At 35.0% G+C, this 17,165-nt stretch overlaps 2 protein-coding genes across 2 annotated transcripts; one reads left to right on the top strand and one right to left on the bottom strand.

The window, feature by feature from the left end:
• Nucleotides 1–2,684: 2,684 nt before the first annotated feature.
• On the bottom strand, nucleotides 2,685–8,360 carry LOC129799353 (zinc finger BED domain-containing protein 5-like). The gene is made up of 3 exons (XM_055843169.1): nucleotides 8,115–8,360; nucleotides 6,273–7,273; nucleotides 2,685–6,205 (listed from the first exon to the last, which is right to left on the bottom strand). Exons 1-3 carry the CDS (start codon nucleotides 8,188–8,190, stop codon nucleotides 6,038–6,040), a joined length of 1,245 nt encoding a protein of 414 aa, XP_055699144.1. The 5' UTR covers nucleotides 8,191–8,360; the 3' UTR covers nucleotides 2,685–6,037.
• Nucleotides 8,361–10,498: 2,138 nt separating this feature from the next.
• LOC129799351 (myosin regulatory light chain 2) lies at nucleotides 10,499–12,459 on the top strand. The gene is made up of 2 exons (XM_055843168.1): nucleotides 10,499–10,635; nucleotides 11,587–12,459. Exons 1-2 carry the CDS (start codon nucleotides 10,633–10,635, stop codon nucleotides 12,229–12,231), a joined length of 648 nt encoding a protein of 215 aa, XP_055699143.1. The 5' UTR covers nucleotides 10,499–10,632; the 3' UTR covers nucleotides 12,232–12,459.
• Nucleotides 12,460–17,165: the final 4,706 nt, after the last annotated feature.

Below are 17,165 nucleotides of genomic sequence, written 5' to 3'. Positions count from 1 at the left end.
ATAGTTTTTAACAAAATTGAGCAAAGGTCGAATATCCTCTGGAGAATAAATTATTTATTCCCATGACATTGATGGTTTAATTGTCCCTGTAGACAACTGCTCAACTGGTAAAGTTTGCACAACAGGGATATTTCCAGTAGAAACTAGGCATTACTCTCCATTTTGACACTAAAAAATTGCACGCTATCTACATTCGTGTCGAAAATCAACGTCTCATTCATCCCCGTTCAGGTGTCCCAAACATCCCCGCGAGTAGTTTTGGTATTTAAAACCTTTAAGTAAAAAAACAAGAGCGTATAATCTTTGAAAGTTTTATTAAAATATGTTCCCAGATTATACTGCTAGCTAATGAGATAAAAAAGTTATGATTATATATCGCTGATATAAAATACAAAGAGCAAAACTGAGAAATCAAAAAATACAATTTTTATCAATTTTTAAAAAAGTGTTCATAGAATTAAAACAATAAAACTGAGGATATCCATTCTTTTAGTCAAGATACATCTTAATATTGCCTACAATTGAGTAGTGGTTAAATCCCATTTATTTCAAAAATTAATGAAAAAATCGCCTTGTCCCAAATCTCCCCGGTCTCCCCTATACGAAATTTCAACCAGTTTAGTTCAACAAGAAGAATATAATTCGAAAATTTCATCTTATTCTTACTGAAAGCCAAAGCTTTTCTTAAAGGCATTTGTGTGAGATTCTCAAAAATCTCACCTATTATAATCATCACAAAATATCATGTCCTCCGATCGGCCCCAAACTTTGCTGAAATGTGTTTCACTACTTTCTGACTACAAATACAATGGGTGGCTAAAAACTTTCCCGTCCGTCCGGTTGTCCGTTCGGCTGTTTTTTGGAGCTTAATAATAATATGATTTTCAAAAAAAGTTATATACCAGATGAGAAGTGTAACTTGGTGCGTTGATCCCCATCCTCTATTAATCTTTCAATGCAGAGGAATGGACGAAAAAGTTTGTCCTTGGTGGTTCTGATTTAGTACAAAATTGATAGTAGAAAAGGCAGAAATATTAGCCACTGCTAAACTGGATTTTGGCGATGGAAGTGCTTTAATATATATGTTTAATTTGTATACTACAGAATAAAAATACCCCTATGGTGGATTTCCACAAAAGAGATGTCAGAGAAATATCGAGATTCTCTGAAGATCATTCAGATCCTGTTTATCCAGGTTCAACCTCGGAAAAAGGTGATTTTTCTACGAAACAATTAATTTTTCAATTAGTTTTATGGGAAATAGTTCAATGTTCTTGACGCGTTAGCACATTCCTGGATGTTGAATCGATTTGAAAACATATAGGCGATACTATTCAGTACATTTTTTTAAGAGTTGCTGTCAATGCACTATACGAATTTAAAGTAGAAATTTGTATAATACGGATGTGAAAAGTGATAAGTGATAAGACGCTTCAAAAGTTATATCAGCGTAACAGATCGCTTTCAGAAGAGTGTTATTTTGAAGAAAAGTGGCAATATAAAATATATTTCAAAAAAATTTTTTTTTTGGGTTTTAATAGTTGTGGTAAAAAAAATTGGGGTGAATCAATTTTCACGCAAATTTTATCCAACTTTTCATAAAATGGCTCTCGTGCACACACGAATGGTAGTGAACGCGACTCTCTACCACAGAAAATGTTCTTATGCAGACCTGATTTATACAGAAAAAATCTAGTCTGATCGGATCTACATACCACCCACTTCATGAGGTGGACCTATTTTGATTTCCTCTGTAACGTAGCTGGGCCTTATAGCTCTCGATAGAATAAAAAACACAAGGCCCCCCAAACCCCCTAATCTGAACAAGAAGAGATGATTTTTTTCTTAAAATGTTTCTAGCACCAGCTCTAAAATTCCACAATTCCTTATTAAAAAGAAAATTTTTCAATTTTCTAGATTATTTATTTCCCATAAATCGGGCTGAAACTGTCATAGCTGCACTTTATCTACCAAAAATAAAAAAACTTAAGTGTCTCGAGCACCACTGACTTGAGCTATAAAGGATCAAAGTTGAAAAACTGACCGGTAGACCGGTCTAATACACAGTTTATATAGTGATGACGCTGTGATATTAGTAGTTTATATAGTGATGACGCTGTCACAGCGTAAAAATTCAAATCGTAAAAAAACGTAAAAAAGATGATCAAATTTCAGAGCGTTGTAGCCTAGGCTATGAAGTTTCCAAAGAGTGGCATGGATTCTTTGTGCTACCATTATAACCCGAGATATTAGGGATCAGAATTCAAAAAATTCAAAACGCCATATCTTCGGTTCTATTTGACAGAATTTAATGAGTAATGGCACAAATGAAAGCTCTCACAAAGCACTGCAATTTTATAGAACATTTGAACTTTGTTGGACCAACACTAGGGGTACTATAGCCAAAAAAAAAAAACAATTCTCATACACAAGCTCAATTATTTCGACATCTGTTTAACCCTAAGCAGAGGCCCACAGATTTGACATAAGAATGAAATGGAATTTAGTCATATCACTTCGTGTTTTCTTGTGTCTGTTCGGGACAAATCGTGAAAATTTAATCTTAAAAAAATTAATTACGCGTAAAAAATAATCAATAATTTATTACTCCGTGTAATTTATTATATTTTTATTTATTTATTAATAGTGTAACTTTAGTAATGAAAAAGGCATTATATTTCAAGGGACCTTTATAGTGTAAAATGCATTTTTACTGCTCGAACTCAAAAGAGAGCAGTTATAGATAGATAGATAGATAAATTATGTATTCCTACGATCTTTTACTCCCCAAAATTTCCACCTCCACCTCCCCGGGGGCACTTTTCTCAACATAACTTCGCGTTTCAGATGGCTTCTTGTAAAAACGTTGAATTAGCAATGCAATTTCTTCCTTTTGCGATATAAAGAAAAAAACATATAAGACAGAAAAATAGAATAATTTATTCATCGTTAAGATTAAAATATCTGGTTTAGATTGTTTAAATCCATTAATCGATTCAATTCAGTTCAATTATATATTTCATTATATATTATATAATCATGTTTTAACTATTTAAACTATTTATAATTACAAAACTATCTAGTAGCAAATTATGTCTAGGGATAGTACAGTTGTCTCTCTCTCAATTGAGCATATGGTAAAATATGTCATCCGAATTATCAAGAAATACGGGCGTGCAACTCTTTGAAATTCAGCATTTCATTATATTCACCTACTTAGTCATATTAAATTTACATACTCAAAATCACTGCAAATTCCACAAAAATTAATAATAAAAAACCTCGCTTAAAATAAGAGAAACAATATCAAATCTTATGATATTTTCTTCACATTGAATCAAACATAAAAACTGTCAACAATCTTTTTTTTTGAAATGCAACTGGAACAATCGAATGACAAAAATTTAATTAAAAAAAAGTCGATTGAGCGAGCAGGAGTGAGAGTCTACTGTAAAATACCTGAAACTCCTAACTTCAATCCTTCTTCATGTTAAAAGTTAGGGACTGTCTGATATACAAGAAATATTTTCAAGATCTTCATCTTTTTTGTCATTGTGATCAATGAAAGCTCTGTCGGTATTTTTAAGGCTAAGCCTCAAATTTGCTGCGAGATTGGATTGATTCAAAGTGCTTCTGTTCTTAGTTTTTGTTAGTTTGAGGACTGAAAATCCTTGCTCGCAAGAATATGATGTGGGGTAAACGGAGAGAAATCGGATATATTCCGAGCTGTCGCGTCGGATTCCCCTTACTTCGTCGTAAGACGAAAATCTTGATGAGAAAGAATCACTCAGTTTGTCAATGACTTCAGAAAACTTTTCAAAACCTCCGCAGTTTAACTCCTGACATGATGGGAAATTTGCCAAACGGCAACTGCGGAGGTCTTTCTGAAGCATAGGGAGTTTATTCTTAAATTCATCGATTTTTCGAATACTGTCCATGATGTTGGTGTTGCGACCCTTTTGGATAGAAATGATTCGAGAATAATATAGTAGATTTCAGTTGCTCTTCAGTGAAAAGTCAAGCTCATGTTTATAAAAGTTATTATATGTAGCTCATTACACATCAGAGATGCAATTCAAGAAATTAACCTGACAAAATTTTGGTAGATACTAGCAAAAATACGAGAAAGTTAATAGACATGATAAAAAAGAAGTCTGACCTGGTATATAGGTTTTCAGTTTCGTCTGCAAAACGAAATAATCACACCTAAGAAATACAAAACGGTTGCGAAGTGGAATATTGAATGCCTAAAAAAATCAAAAAGTTGAGAAAACTACCTTTATGATAGTCGAAAAGCGCCTGCACCTGCACAGTATAGTCCAAATCAAATAATAGATAGTACCGATAAAAAAAGGAGGTTCGTGTAAGGAAGAAATTCTTTCAGTGACTAAAGTTAGCATAGACTTTACTTGAATCCAAGTCCAAGGAATAAATTATGGTTGACTTGAAACAGGCCTATAATCAAAAGAAGGACCTTGTCTGTCATCATGCGTGAGCTTGCCATTCCCACCTAAGCAAATCAGTTTGGTGAAAATGATCATATCTCCAACTTAATGTACCAGGTAAAGGTCGTGCAAAAGAAATAAGAGATTTTCAGCGTATATTCAGCATTTTTAGTAGTCTGATGTGAAAGGATGCCCTGTTTTCCACAATATTGAGCTTTGTGCTGGAATATTCCGTTACAGTCTCTGGGTGCAATGCAAGAACATGCATACTCTGCTATTACAGGTGCTCCAATATATTTGCTTATGTTGACGATATCAACATTATAGTTCACTCGACGCAAGAGGCGATGGAGACTTTTGTTGTATTCACTGCGGCTGCGGAGATGGGGCCAAGGATTATGAAGCTTACACGATATATATCGTGATTGACAACGTTGAACCTAGATAGGACATGCCTGAGTTTTATAGTTTTTCAAACCATTCCTCTTGTTGATTTTATGGATAAATCTCCTATGTAGTCCCATCTTCTTGCCAACATCTCGCACGGAAAGATTGAGTTGCTTCTCGAAAAGCTCTAGCATTTTCTTTTCCATTCTCTTATCCTCTGAAGGCTCTGGACAAGGTCGTCCCCACGATCACTGACGACTTTCTTCCACTTCCGAAGTTATGCAAATTTTTGGCTGGATTAGCCTTCTTCTTCAAGTCTCCTTTCAAAATTCCCCAGTATTTCTCAATGGGGCGGACTTCTGGTGTGCCCTGTCACAAAAAATTCTTCGTTGCGATGTCCACAATAGCAGGTTGCCATCCAAACCACATATTTCTTCGGGAACTTGTCGTACTCTTTGAACCTGTACTTGCTGGCTACACCCGTACGAGTCTTCCCCGTGTAAAACTGTTGGCCGGGCAACTGGGTCAATTCACCTTTTACGACACTTTTGTCGTCCATCAAAATGCATCATTGAAAGCCTTTCAAAACTCGATCACTCAGATTTCTCGATCACGTTTTGGCACTTTGTTTCTGCTTGTCCGTGCGATGGGGAGCAACTTGAGCTTTGTACGTTATCAATCCGTTATTCTCTTTGATTCTCTGCACTAAGCTCTTGGAGATACCCAGCTTTTTGCCCACATCTCTGACTGAAAGGCAAGGTTGCTTCTGGAAAAGCGCCAACACTCTCTTCTCCATCCTCTTGTCTACAGCTCCAGGTTTTCTGCCACATCCTGTCTTTTAAACAACAGTCCTGAGGTCCTTGAACCGTAATATAACCCTTCGCACCGTGGATGGATACTTTCCGGTGATCCTTCCGATTTCAAAATAGCTCGCTTTTGGATTCTTTAGGTACGTGTCCACGATCAATTTGCGCAGGTTTTCCATTTTTATCACTTTTCTCAGCCAAAACATAACCTTTTTCAATATTTTTTTCAGAAATGAAAAGCTGACGAAATTATCTTAAAAAGTCAAAAAAAATCAAAGCAAAACTCAATTCCTATTGTGACTATCATCATGTCGAAAACTTGCATTTAAATCCCGGACACGCTTTACTCTTATACAGGCTAATGAAAGACCACTATTATCACGATTAATTCATTTTCTCCTATTTTTCCATACATAATCTTCCAGATATATCGAGTAGATGTAAAAAATAAAAATATACCTGAAGTGATAGATTCAAATCGTTGAGGCGCCCAGTGATGTCCGTGAAAAAGGCTATTTGTTTCCAGAACTCATGATCTTTTATTATCCTTTTCAATTCTTCACAGATCTGTCACAAAAAAAAAATTAAGTGTATATGACAATAGAATACGGACTCTTAGTATCACTAGAAATACCTTAACATCTTTTTTCTGAGCAAATGAACCTATTTCCTTTCTTAAGTCAAATAGCCGCCTTAATGCCTTGCCTAGGGATAACCACCTCACTTCCGTGTGTAAGAGAAGGTCTTTTTTTGGAGCCTTGTTTTCCTCCAGGTATCTCTTCAAGCGCCTATGAGTTAATGAATTGTGTCCGCCTCTGAGACCGTTAATTATTCGAATTGCTTGTTTGGGAGCTGGTAGGTTGGACAAAAATTTAGCACTTAAGGCAACTTGGTGAATGAGACAGTGGTAATGACGTATTCCAGGCATTACGTTCGACATAAGACCGTAGAGGCCAGTGAGATGTCCACATAGGGAGCGAGCCCCATCCGTGGTTATGCTGAAGAGTTTGTCTATGAGGTCAAACTCTTCTAGTGTAGCCATGACAACTTGATAAACCTCAGCTCCAGTGGTCCTTGATTTAAGGTTTTTCAATTGTAACATTTCTTCGAATGTGTCTCCGTTGGGATATACACCGCGAACAAATATTAACATTTGACTTTCATCTGTAATGTCTGTGGTTTCGTCCAAGCAAATGGACACCGTGTCACACATATTAAGATTTTGTTTCAATGATTCCCGCACATCATCAGCAAGTTTGCAAGTATGTCTCATTATTGTTGTACTTGAGCAAGGAATCTCTTTGAGTAATTTTGCACTTTCACTCTTGCCCATCTTCTCAAATAATGTTGCAAATATATTTTTATATATTGCTGCGTCTGCGTAAGGTTTCTTATTTCTCGCCAACTCGAGAGCCAGGACCTTGGATACCTCTTTGGAACTCATATAATCGTGTTTCTTGGGAGAATATGATTTTCTTTTTCTTGTAACACTATTGAGACTCTTATCTACGGAGCTTGCATTGGAATCAAAATGACTCAACTTATCCGGCTTCAGGACACTTTCTGGCAATGCAGGATCTTTACCGGCTTTAGGACACCTTGCCCAATGTTGGGCATAGCGATTTCGTTGTACAGCTTAATTTTAAACAAATACAATTTACTTTAAAATAATTTTTAAAAGTTCATTTTAACTATAATATCACAGTAGGATTTTTCAATTCATAAAAACAGTTTAATTTTTCACATTAATTGTTTTGCTAAAATATAAAAATTCATTAGCCTTTAATTCGGAATAGGCATGTTTTGTTTTTGTCACTAAATATTTAAGTTAAATCTTCATGCTTTTAATAGAATTTTTAAATATATATAAATTTTATATTTGTACTTCAGTGAATCAAGAATTTCCGATAATGAAAACAGCTCGAAAACGTAATGAAATGAATAAAAATATTGTAGATCAAAACAATATATTTTATATGAGATAAATTCATTAAATATTTACTAAAATTATCTTCTCCTACGTCGAATTTACAACTGAAATATTTGTCGCAATTTCGTTTTTAAAAACAATTTTTTTTTTAAATTTCTATTAGGATTAACTAAAAATCTCTTGAGAATAGAGATGATCGAGAACATATATATTTAAAACAAATTAAGTCAATATAAGGTTTGACACACATATTTTTTGAAATAAACATTTGAAACAAAAATGGATTAAAATTCACATTTTTCTATAAAAAGAGCAAGATTTCAAGAAAACCAATTGAATTAGAGACTTATTCACTTTCAAAAGTATTTTACTAAATTAAATTGTAAAAATATGAACTTTTTTTTACAATTTATAACATCAATTATACGCTATTATTATACCGCGTAAAAAATACACTTCCTAACAACGCGCTCGGATTTTTTTCTCGGAAAAAAAAATCTTGAAATTTTTCATCGAATAAGAAAAAACACCATTTTATGGACTTACTGTGTATCACTGCACCACAAAGAGTGCATTGTGAGAAGTTGTCATTCAGTGGTTTACAATAAAAATTTTTCTCCATGACACTTTTATCGTCTTTTGCCAGTCTTTGCGTTTTGGATTCACTTTGTGAGGTTAAAGAGAACAGTGAAATATTTTACGTGACAAGCCAAAACACGAAGCACACGAAGGTTGACTCGAAGTCAGGAATTTGGCCACCCGACTTCGGCCAATTTTTGACAGAGACGTAAAAATTTTGGGGGCCTCTGCCCTAAAGGGTTAAATGACAATTGGGTCACCGGTGACCCAAAAGCAAGATTTTTCCTACCGTCTTCTAAAATTATGTTTTACTCTAAAATATAAGGAAAAATGATTTTTTCTGAGTCGCAATTTTTGACCCTCTTCGTCCTTAAAGGGTTAACTAATGTTAATGTTTTCTTGAACATAATTATAGAGGAAAATATATATCTACAGTCGCCCACGCATCATTTCTTGCTTAGATTTATGTCCGATTTTGTCGTTTTACTGTAAGAAAATGATTCTCTTTTCTCATAATAACGGCGCGAAAGTACAGTAGAGTCTCTCAAATCTGAATATCTTAAATTCGAACGACGTTTGGATTCAAAATGTCAATTGTGGGGTTATGTTAAAAAAAAAATCGTTTTCTGGATGAATGAAAATCATATTTATGTACTTCTTCCTGAATGTTTACATACATTATGATCATATAAAATGAAAAGGAAGTATGTTACCACTAAGACTTGTGAGAAAGTACAGGAATTTGATTCAAAGTACAATTTAATCTAACATAAATTTCGTTAGTTTGAAAAAATCGTTCGAATTTGGGAGGTGAGAAATGTCAAAAATACCCCCCAAGCGCTCGAATTTAGAAGACTCTACATGTATACGCTTTTACAAAATTCAACTAATTTCTGACACTATGACACAAGGGGCGCTGTAGTCAAAAAACGTGATAAAAAAATTAAATTATCTTATCTCCAAAACAAATGATAAAATTCAGTTAGGGGGAAGTGGGGCAACTTTGAGCTATGGGGCTATACGATTCTTTTTGAATAATGTCTAATGGAAACTAGGTTTTCACTTCATGCAATTTGGAAGATAAAATAGTTGTAAGGATAAGCTTTATTTAGAAACTGGCGAAAAAATCGTATAACAATCTACCCCCACAGCTCAAAGTAGCGCCACATCTCCCTATTCAAAATCAATATATTGCTGAATAAAATCTATCAAGTTCAGCTAGAAATCGAATTTTCTTGCAATCTGAAGATGCTCACATTAAGAATCACATCTACAACAAGCTAATCTAGACTTAAGTTTTTTATAAATATATTTTTAAACAAATTTTGTCTCCTGATACTTACACAGTATAAAAATTTATGTCTAAATTTATGTTTAAATTTAAAAATACTGTCAAATATGAACATAAAGTCCTATAGTGTGTAAAGTATGTACGAAATATTCCATTTTTATACAAATAAAATTATTTTTCGATTTTTTAGAATTCATTTTGGTAATTACGAGTATAGTCAATCTTCTAATTCTTCAAAAAAAAGTGTTTTTGCGTGATAAAAGATTATATATTTAAGTGAAATGTTTAGTGTTTGAGTTCGAAATCACAGTTAAAGGCCAATGCTGTATGTATCATAATTTTATCTCAAAAATTTCAATTTCCAAAGATCTGAAAGCACTTTTGATTAAATTAAACAATACTTAAAAACGATAAACAGTTAAGCTTTAAGAAATTTCACAATAGTATACACGCTTAATCAAACAATGTAAATCACCTTTTAAAGGCGACCGACTATAAGATTGAAATATTGTTTTATATTTTAGAAAATTGTGGGATTAATTTCTTTAAACTTGTATTTTTATCAATTTTTTGCAGGAGATCACCACTGCATCCATACTGTAAAACTTTTTTTTAATTTAAAATTCTATATACATATTTGTATTGCAGTTAAAGGAAAAAATTCCGTAAAGGTAACTTTTGCGCTAGTTAATTGTGTCAATGGCTGGTGGTTCAAATTGGATGAGCGATGACCTTATCAAAAGTAAAAAAAGGGGATCTATAAAATTCCCTGGCGCTCGTTGTCTTACACGTACCTATATAATTTTTCACTGTGTGAGATTAAAAGATGAGGAAGAGTTCGGGTGTTGAACGGGACGCAGAGGAAAGGCTCCCAGTTACCATTTCCCTTTGTCGACATGCCAACTAGAGAAAAGCGAAGGAATACAATTAAGTGAGAGAAAATTTGGTTTTATTTCGAATCTTCTATACTGCTGTCTTGGTTTTGTGTTGTAAGTTGAAAAGTTTAATTATAGATTTGGTCCAACGAATGAGAATACACTGCTCGGCTACTAAATAAGGAGTGTAAGTATAAGTGAATATGATAGAAGTTCTCTTCGGCGGGACTATAGCACTGATCATAGTTCGGGCGTCGCCTTTCTTTCAGTTGCTGTAGGCCTCTTGTGAATACTAGTCGTTACTCAGATCAACAGCAAAATGGTAAGTCTCCTTCATAGTGGAGTCTACAGCAAAGTAATCTCTGTGGAACATTCAGCATTAAAGGATTTATTAAAGAAGTTTCGTGAAAGTGACTAGATATATTGTTAAAAATTTCTCTAGTGAATTAATTAGTGCGCTTTTGATGAAAAAAAAAATGAGGATGGAATTAAGAGGATTATATTTACAATTCATGGAATATGTGTATTCTGCAATGTGGATGTTACAAGTGGAACAACACAATGAAGGATATTAATTAAACAGAGTGTCAATTAAAGCCATATATCAGAAAAATATTATGATCAAATGCTACCAAAAGAATTTTTAAACGAGAAAAATATGTGGTAAATCTATTTGGCACATATCTCAGCTATTCTATTTTCAACTTCGTGCACGTAACACGTTCTCATCCGTTGAATTGTTATTGCTGTGTTTCTATTTTGGGTTCTCAGTCTCTGCCGTAACAAGGTCTCTGACCATCGGTGATACAATTCTAAAAGAGAATGATTCAAGTGATATTTGATATCACTAGTTTACAAATGACGCAGTCTTTTTTTTAATTTGCTGAAAAATGGTATTTCAGAAATATCAAAATTATCATTCCAATATTTAAAGTAATTTGCATTTACTCTAAGAAATTTGCTTATTAAAAATGCATATCAGTGATAGTATGGTCTAAATAAAAATATTTCCAAAAATTATCAGATTATTTTAAAATCAATTCTATTAAATAGTGTAATTACAAATGTGGATGACTATTGCCTATTAAAACGTATTTTTTATGCAGTTCATCAATTTTCTTATTTAAAACCTCTAGTCACAAAGCTTAAATTTGAAACGTAAAATAACTTATGACCCTAGAAGGTTACTTTGCAGTGTACATGTGAGAATTGCTGAAAACTAAGGAATAGAATAATAGCTCATGCATATATGGCGTCCTTGTTGTATTTATAGGCGGATAAGGAGAAGAAGGTTAAGAAGAAGAAGAAGGAGGGAGAGGCTTCCGCATCTGAGACACCAACTGAAGCCCCAACCCCTGAGCCAGCCGCTACACCAGCCAAATCTGAGTCCACCCGGCAATCGTCGCGTGCTTCTGGAGGCTCAAAACGCCAAGCTAAACGCACTGGCTCCAATGTCTTCTCCATGTTCTCCCAGAAGCAGGTGGCTGAGTTCAAAGAGGCCTTCCAGCTCATGGATGCTGACAAGGATGGCACCATCGGTAAGAACGATCTGCGCGCCACATTCGACTCCGTAGGCAAACTCGTGTCTGAGAAAGAGCTCGACGAGATGCTTGGTGAGGCGTCCGGCCCCATTAACTTCACACAGCTCCTTACCCTCTTTGCGGGTCGTATGGCGTCCGCTGGTGCCTCCGATGATGATGACGTTGTCATCAATGCATTCAAGTCATTCGATGTTGATGGCAAGATCGATGGTGACCGAATGCGCCACGCTCTCATGACATGGGGCGACAAATTCACCGCCAATGAGGTGGATGATGCCTATGATCAGATGGTGATTGACGATAAAGGATGGATTGACACAGCCGCCCTCATTGCCATGCTCACCGGCAAGGATGAAGAGGAAGAGGAGGCTGCTTAAGGCACTTTCACAATAAGACATTGACAGTATCATTGTTCATCATTTCCATTTCATCTGATCAAAACTTACAATTTAATTCGACAATACCACCAGTCGTTCTAACATCAAAATCAACCACACTAAATCTTTGAGGATGTACATCATGAAGGAAGAATGAAAAGAAAAATTTGAAGAACTTAATGGCGTTAATTATTTTGAATAAAAACGGAAAAAAAATAAAGAAGAAAATACAAATGTAACTTAATTACCACCAAGTTTACTAACACACTTGACATGAGAATTATTTTGGGTAAAATGTGTGAATGGGGCTCAGAAGTTACCAACGAGGAGTCACCACCGGATAAAGTGTAATTTGCAAAAAAAAAGAAATCTTTATTGTGTATGATTACATAAAACCAATTACATGATAACCAAAATAATTTATTTATTCTCATAATCCGAAGTACTGTTCAGGAAAACAAGAGGATTGAATTTCAAAGTCTCAAAAGCGAACTTCTTGAATTAACGTTATTGGTTTTCTCTGTACGTACAGTATGGTCTAATTTACTTTTATTTTTCATTATAAATATATCGAAATGGTAAGTTAATTTAAAAGTCCATTAGTTACTATAAAAATTAATTACATGTATTATAGATAAATAATATTGTAGCATGCATGATAAGAGGGTTGTCCCATGTGCACTGTGAAACCAACTAAGTTTACAATAGAGGCGTGAGTTTCAGGCATTTTTGAATCATCTTAATCCTAATTATGCGGTTTCCCATTTAGCGTATTTTAATATCCTTGCCTCAATTCCTGTCCTTTTACTTATAAAGAGGCAAAGATTAAAAATAAAAAGGCTTGGTGATATAATGATATTTTAGATTGGTAACGGTAAGTTGCCCCTTGTGATTGTTTGTAGATTTATTTTTCTATACGATTCTGATAAATTTCGTGGAAAATTTCGGAAAGCAGCCAAAGTAGCTTCAACAGGCTTTTCAAAATAATAACTGTGTGATCATCAGGAAGTTACACTACAGCTTAAGTGGTCTTCAGACTAGAGATTTAGCCCAGTTCCCGAAGGTATCTAAATCCTATATAACAAGAAAATTTTTGGTTTATAGGAATTTAATGGACCATTTACCGTCGTTGCGGGTGACTTTGCACGTTTTTTCGCTATTTTTCAACTTTGCTCTCTAAAAGTGGATAGTTAAAGTGAAGGGAGGGGGGTTTTTGAGTAAAATTATTTGTATTCAGTTGTTAATGAATGGATTTTGTGCCACTAGCATTAATTTTATAAAATTTTACTATGTTTAAAAAAATCAAGAAAAAAGGCTTGCACTGGGGATAAGGTGCGGGTGACTTTGCACTTTTTAATAAATACTAAAAAATCAACAATTTCTGATAATAAACGACAATGAAGATCTTTACATCTAAGGGTAATATGCACGAGATCTACAAGATGACGTGGTCGCCATCTTGATTTGACGTTTCTGTCCGCCATTTTGAATAACTGACAAAACCTAAAACTGGTCCGATTGGGTTGAAATTTTAGTATGTTGTAGCTGATGTCAAGACCTTTTCAGAACGTATCTATATCCCAGTCTACGTCAAGTATTTACCTAGATACAGAGGCTCACATTTTAAAATTTTGAAATCATTATATTTTGGCGATCTTTATTTTATAATCCTTAATTTTAAAATCTAAATGAAATGCTTCAGTAACCATTAAAAATGGTTGAGGCTTTTATTTTATATATTTATTTGCTCTTACATAATTAAAAAAAAATAAATGAAAAGTGCATTTATTAATTTTTTTTATTTTTTCATTTTTGCAAAAACAGTTTTTCAGATCTTCAAATAATATGCTGTTATAAAGAAAAACAATCCTTTTCTTTTTGTTTGTTATTTAGATCTCATCGCCTAACGACAGTACTGTCTTTTTTGTGATGATTTCGATAAAAAAAGCTCTCCGTAGTCCTGTATTCATGAAAATGTCAAAATTTTGAACTTGGAGCTCCTGTATCCAGGCAATCGCTTGACCTAGGTCGGATGTTATATATGTTCTGAAAAGCGTTTGACATCAGCTAGAACATACTAAAATTTCAGCTCAATCGGATAATTTTTTTGTTTTGACAGTTATTCAAAATGGCGGACAGAAACGTCAAACCAAGATGGCGACCATACCATCTTGTAGATCTCGGTCACTTTATCTTAAATTATCAAAAAATTGGATAATTTTTAGCCAAATACTTTTATAATAAAGCTTTAGAAAGATCATTACATGCAATTTTGTAACATAAATCATGCGTTCTTAGAAAGATAATAGGCAAAAAAAAAAATTTTAATAAAAATAATCAACAAAATGGAAGTGGATTATTCTAGCCAGATAAATTTAGAATAGATTTGGCCAATTTACTACTCCGAAATCGATTTTGGAATTACACCTTCAGATAACTTTTTCACGGAGCCGTTTTTTGACAAAATACCTATATTAGCATTTCATTGACTATTACTGAAACCACAAGAATCCTTTTGAGGATCATTGTACCTTACTTGGTACTTAACATATCCCTATATACTTTGACATGGTAGATCGGATCGGCGAAGACCATCAATAAGTGCTAGAATTGTTCAAAGTCTCACGAACAGCAGAGTGCAAAGTCACCCCCCGAGTGCAAAGTCACCCGCAACGACGGTACATTAATGGACCAATCCTATAACTTAGAATTTCCCAAAAAACTTGGCTTAACTTGAGAAGTTAAGCCATACGGCTAAGTCTTTGGTCTGAAACACGTCACGGTTAATCAGGACGGAATTTTTCGGATACGCTCCAACTCCTCGTGCGTAACTCGAATTATGACACATTGTCCAATCCCCGAACACAGGACCCCGACCAAAATGCATGGACACAGTTTTGGGGCTCATGATCATGCCATTTACGTCAAGCCAGAGCCTAACCGCGTCAAGGTCAGTTTGCGTCCACGCTTTTACAGTTTCACGTGATGATCCAGAGTTCATTAATGCCAAATTATCGATAAATGTATAGGGGAGACTAGGGCAAAACTTGTCAAAACGCATATTAGGTGAGATTCTTAACAATCTCACCTACTATAATCCTAACAAAATTTCATGTCGTCCGATCGCGCTCAAACTTGGCCAAAATGTGTTTCGCCACTTCCTGATCACGAATATATGGGGGGCTAAGTTACGTTCCCGGCCGTCCGGCCGGCCGTCCGGCCGCTCTTTGGAGCTTAATAGCTCCTAAACTAAAAAAGATATCGACTTGCGGTTTTCGGCAAAGGTTAAATATCGTATGAAAATTGCAACTTGGTGCATTGACCCCCCACCCCCCACCCCTCCTTCCGCCATTTTGAAGACCCCCCTTTTTTTCTTTTCTCAATAGCTCCGCCCCTATGGCATCGAGCGGGCTCAAATTTTAGTATGTTATAGCTGGGCCTTAGAGCTTTCCATCAGTACCAAACTTAAGGTCCCCCGACCCCCCTGACCCGAGCTATAAGGGTCCAAAAAAATTTTCTTAAAATGGCCATAACTCCGGTTCTAATTGTCAGAATTTAAAAAGTGAGGGCTTTTTGGAAAGCTCTCGTGAAATGCCACTTCCCCTTCTAACATCGCAAGTTCATAAAACCACCGCTAGGGGCGCTTTTTTTAAAAAGAAAATTTTTAAATCTTAAAAGTTAAATAACTCAAAAATTCCTTATGCAATCGGGCTGAAATTTTAGTATGTTGTAGTCGTTGATTATACCTATCAAACAAAAAAAACCTTAAGTCGATCCATAACCCCTGACCCGAGCTATAAGGGGTCAAAGTTCGAACATTGACCGGCCTCTATCTCCGGTTCTAATTAACATAGCAACCTAAATTTTACCTTTTTGGTTTCGTCTCGATGAGCACTTTCAGATGGAAGTTCAAAAAGTCACCACAGGTGGCGCTGTGATAGCGTCAAAATTCATCGAAATTCAAAGTCACTTTTCTCAAAAACGGCATTGTGCAAGTTAATGAAATTTTAGTATGTTGTAGTCCAGTCTAGGACGTTTCCAAAATGGTGCGTATGTGCGCTGTGGTTTCAATAGAACCGGAGATATGAGGGGTCAAAGTTCACAACATTCAAAAAATCATATCTCCGGTTCTATGTGACCGATTTTGATGAATGAGGGCTTAAACGAAAGATCTCACCAAATGCTACAACTTTCTAGAATATTTGAACTTCGTGGGACCAACACCAGGGGCGCCACAGTCGAAAAACCAATTTCAATATCACATAACCTCAATTATCTCGACTGTCGCTGAACCGATTTTGATGATTACTTCGACATAATTGTAGAGCACATTTGTCTCTACATTTCGTCCATACATCATTTTCCACTCAGACTACGCTATCACTCCGATTTTGCCGTTTAAGTGTGAAAAAATTGATTTTTCCCATAATAACGCTTTGAAATCACTCAGATGCCAATTTGACTGCCTCTACTCCACCAAGACACTTAAAATAGGGGTTTAAATGGAAAGTCCCGCAAAATACAACAATTCTTTGATATAGTTGAAGTTCAACAAATGACTACTTGGGGCACTCTGGATGAAAAAACGAGTTAAGAAACAAAAAACCTCGCTTATCTTGGCTTCTGAGTAATCGATGAGATCATGTTCTATGAGAAAATTATAGAGAACATTCTGGTCTACATTTCACCCATATATCACTTTTCTGTCAGTTCATCCAAATCCTTGATATTTTGGTTTAAATACAAAATTTGTATAATTTCACGAATTTTATTCAAGATAACTGAATGGCGTCTCCCAACTTCAGCTCTAAATCGAATTTGCATGCACTCCGAGTTAGCTCACGTTAAGAATCTCACCTACATAAGCCGGTTAGGATTATCTGTCCCTTTAATTCTTTCACGAGCTCTGATAAAACTTAAACGTTTTATAATGA

The sequence above is a fragment of the Phlebotomus papatasi genome, chromosome 1, assembly GCF_024763615.1.
Source record: "Phlebotomus papatasi isolate M1 chromosome 1, Ppap_2.1, whole genome shotgun sequence".
NCBI classification, from domain to species: Eukaryota; Metazoa; Arthropoda; class Insecta; order Diptera; family Psychodidae; genus Phlebotomus; species Phlebotomus papatasi.
This window is presented reverse-complemented; position numbering and strand designations above follow the sequence as displayed.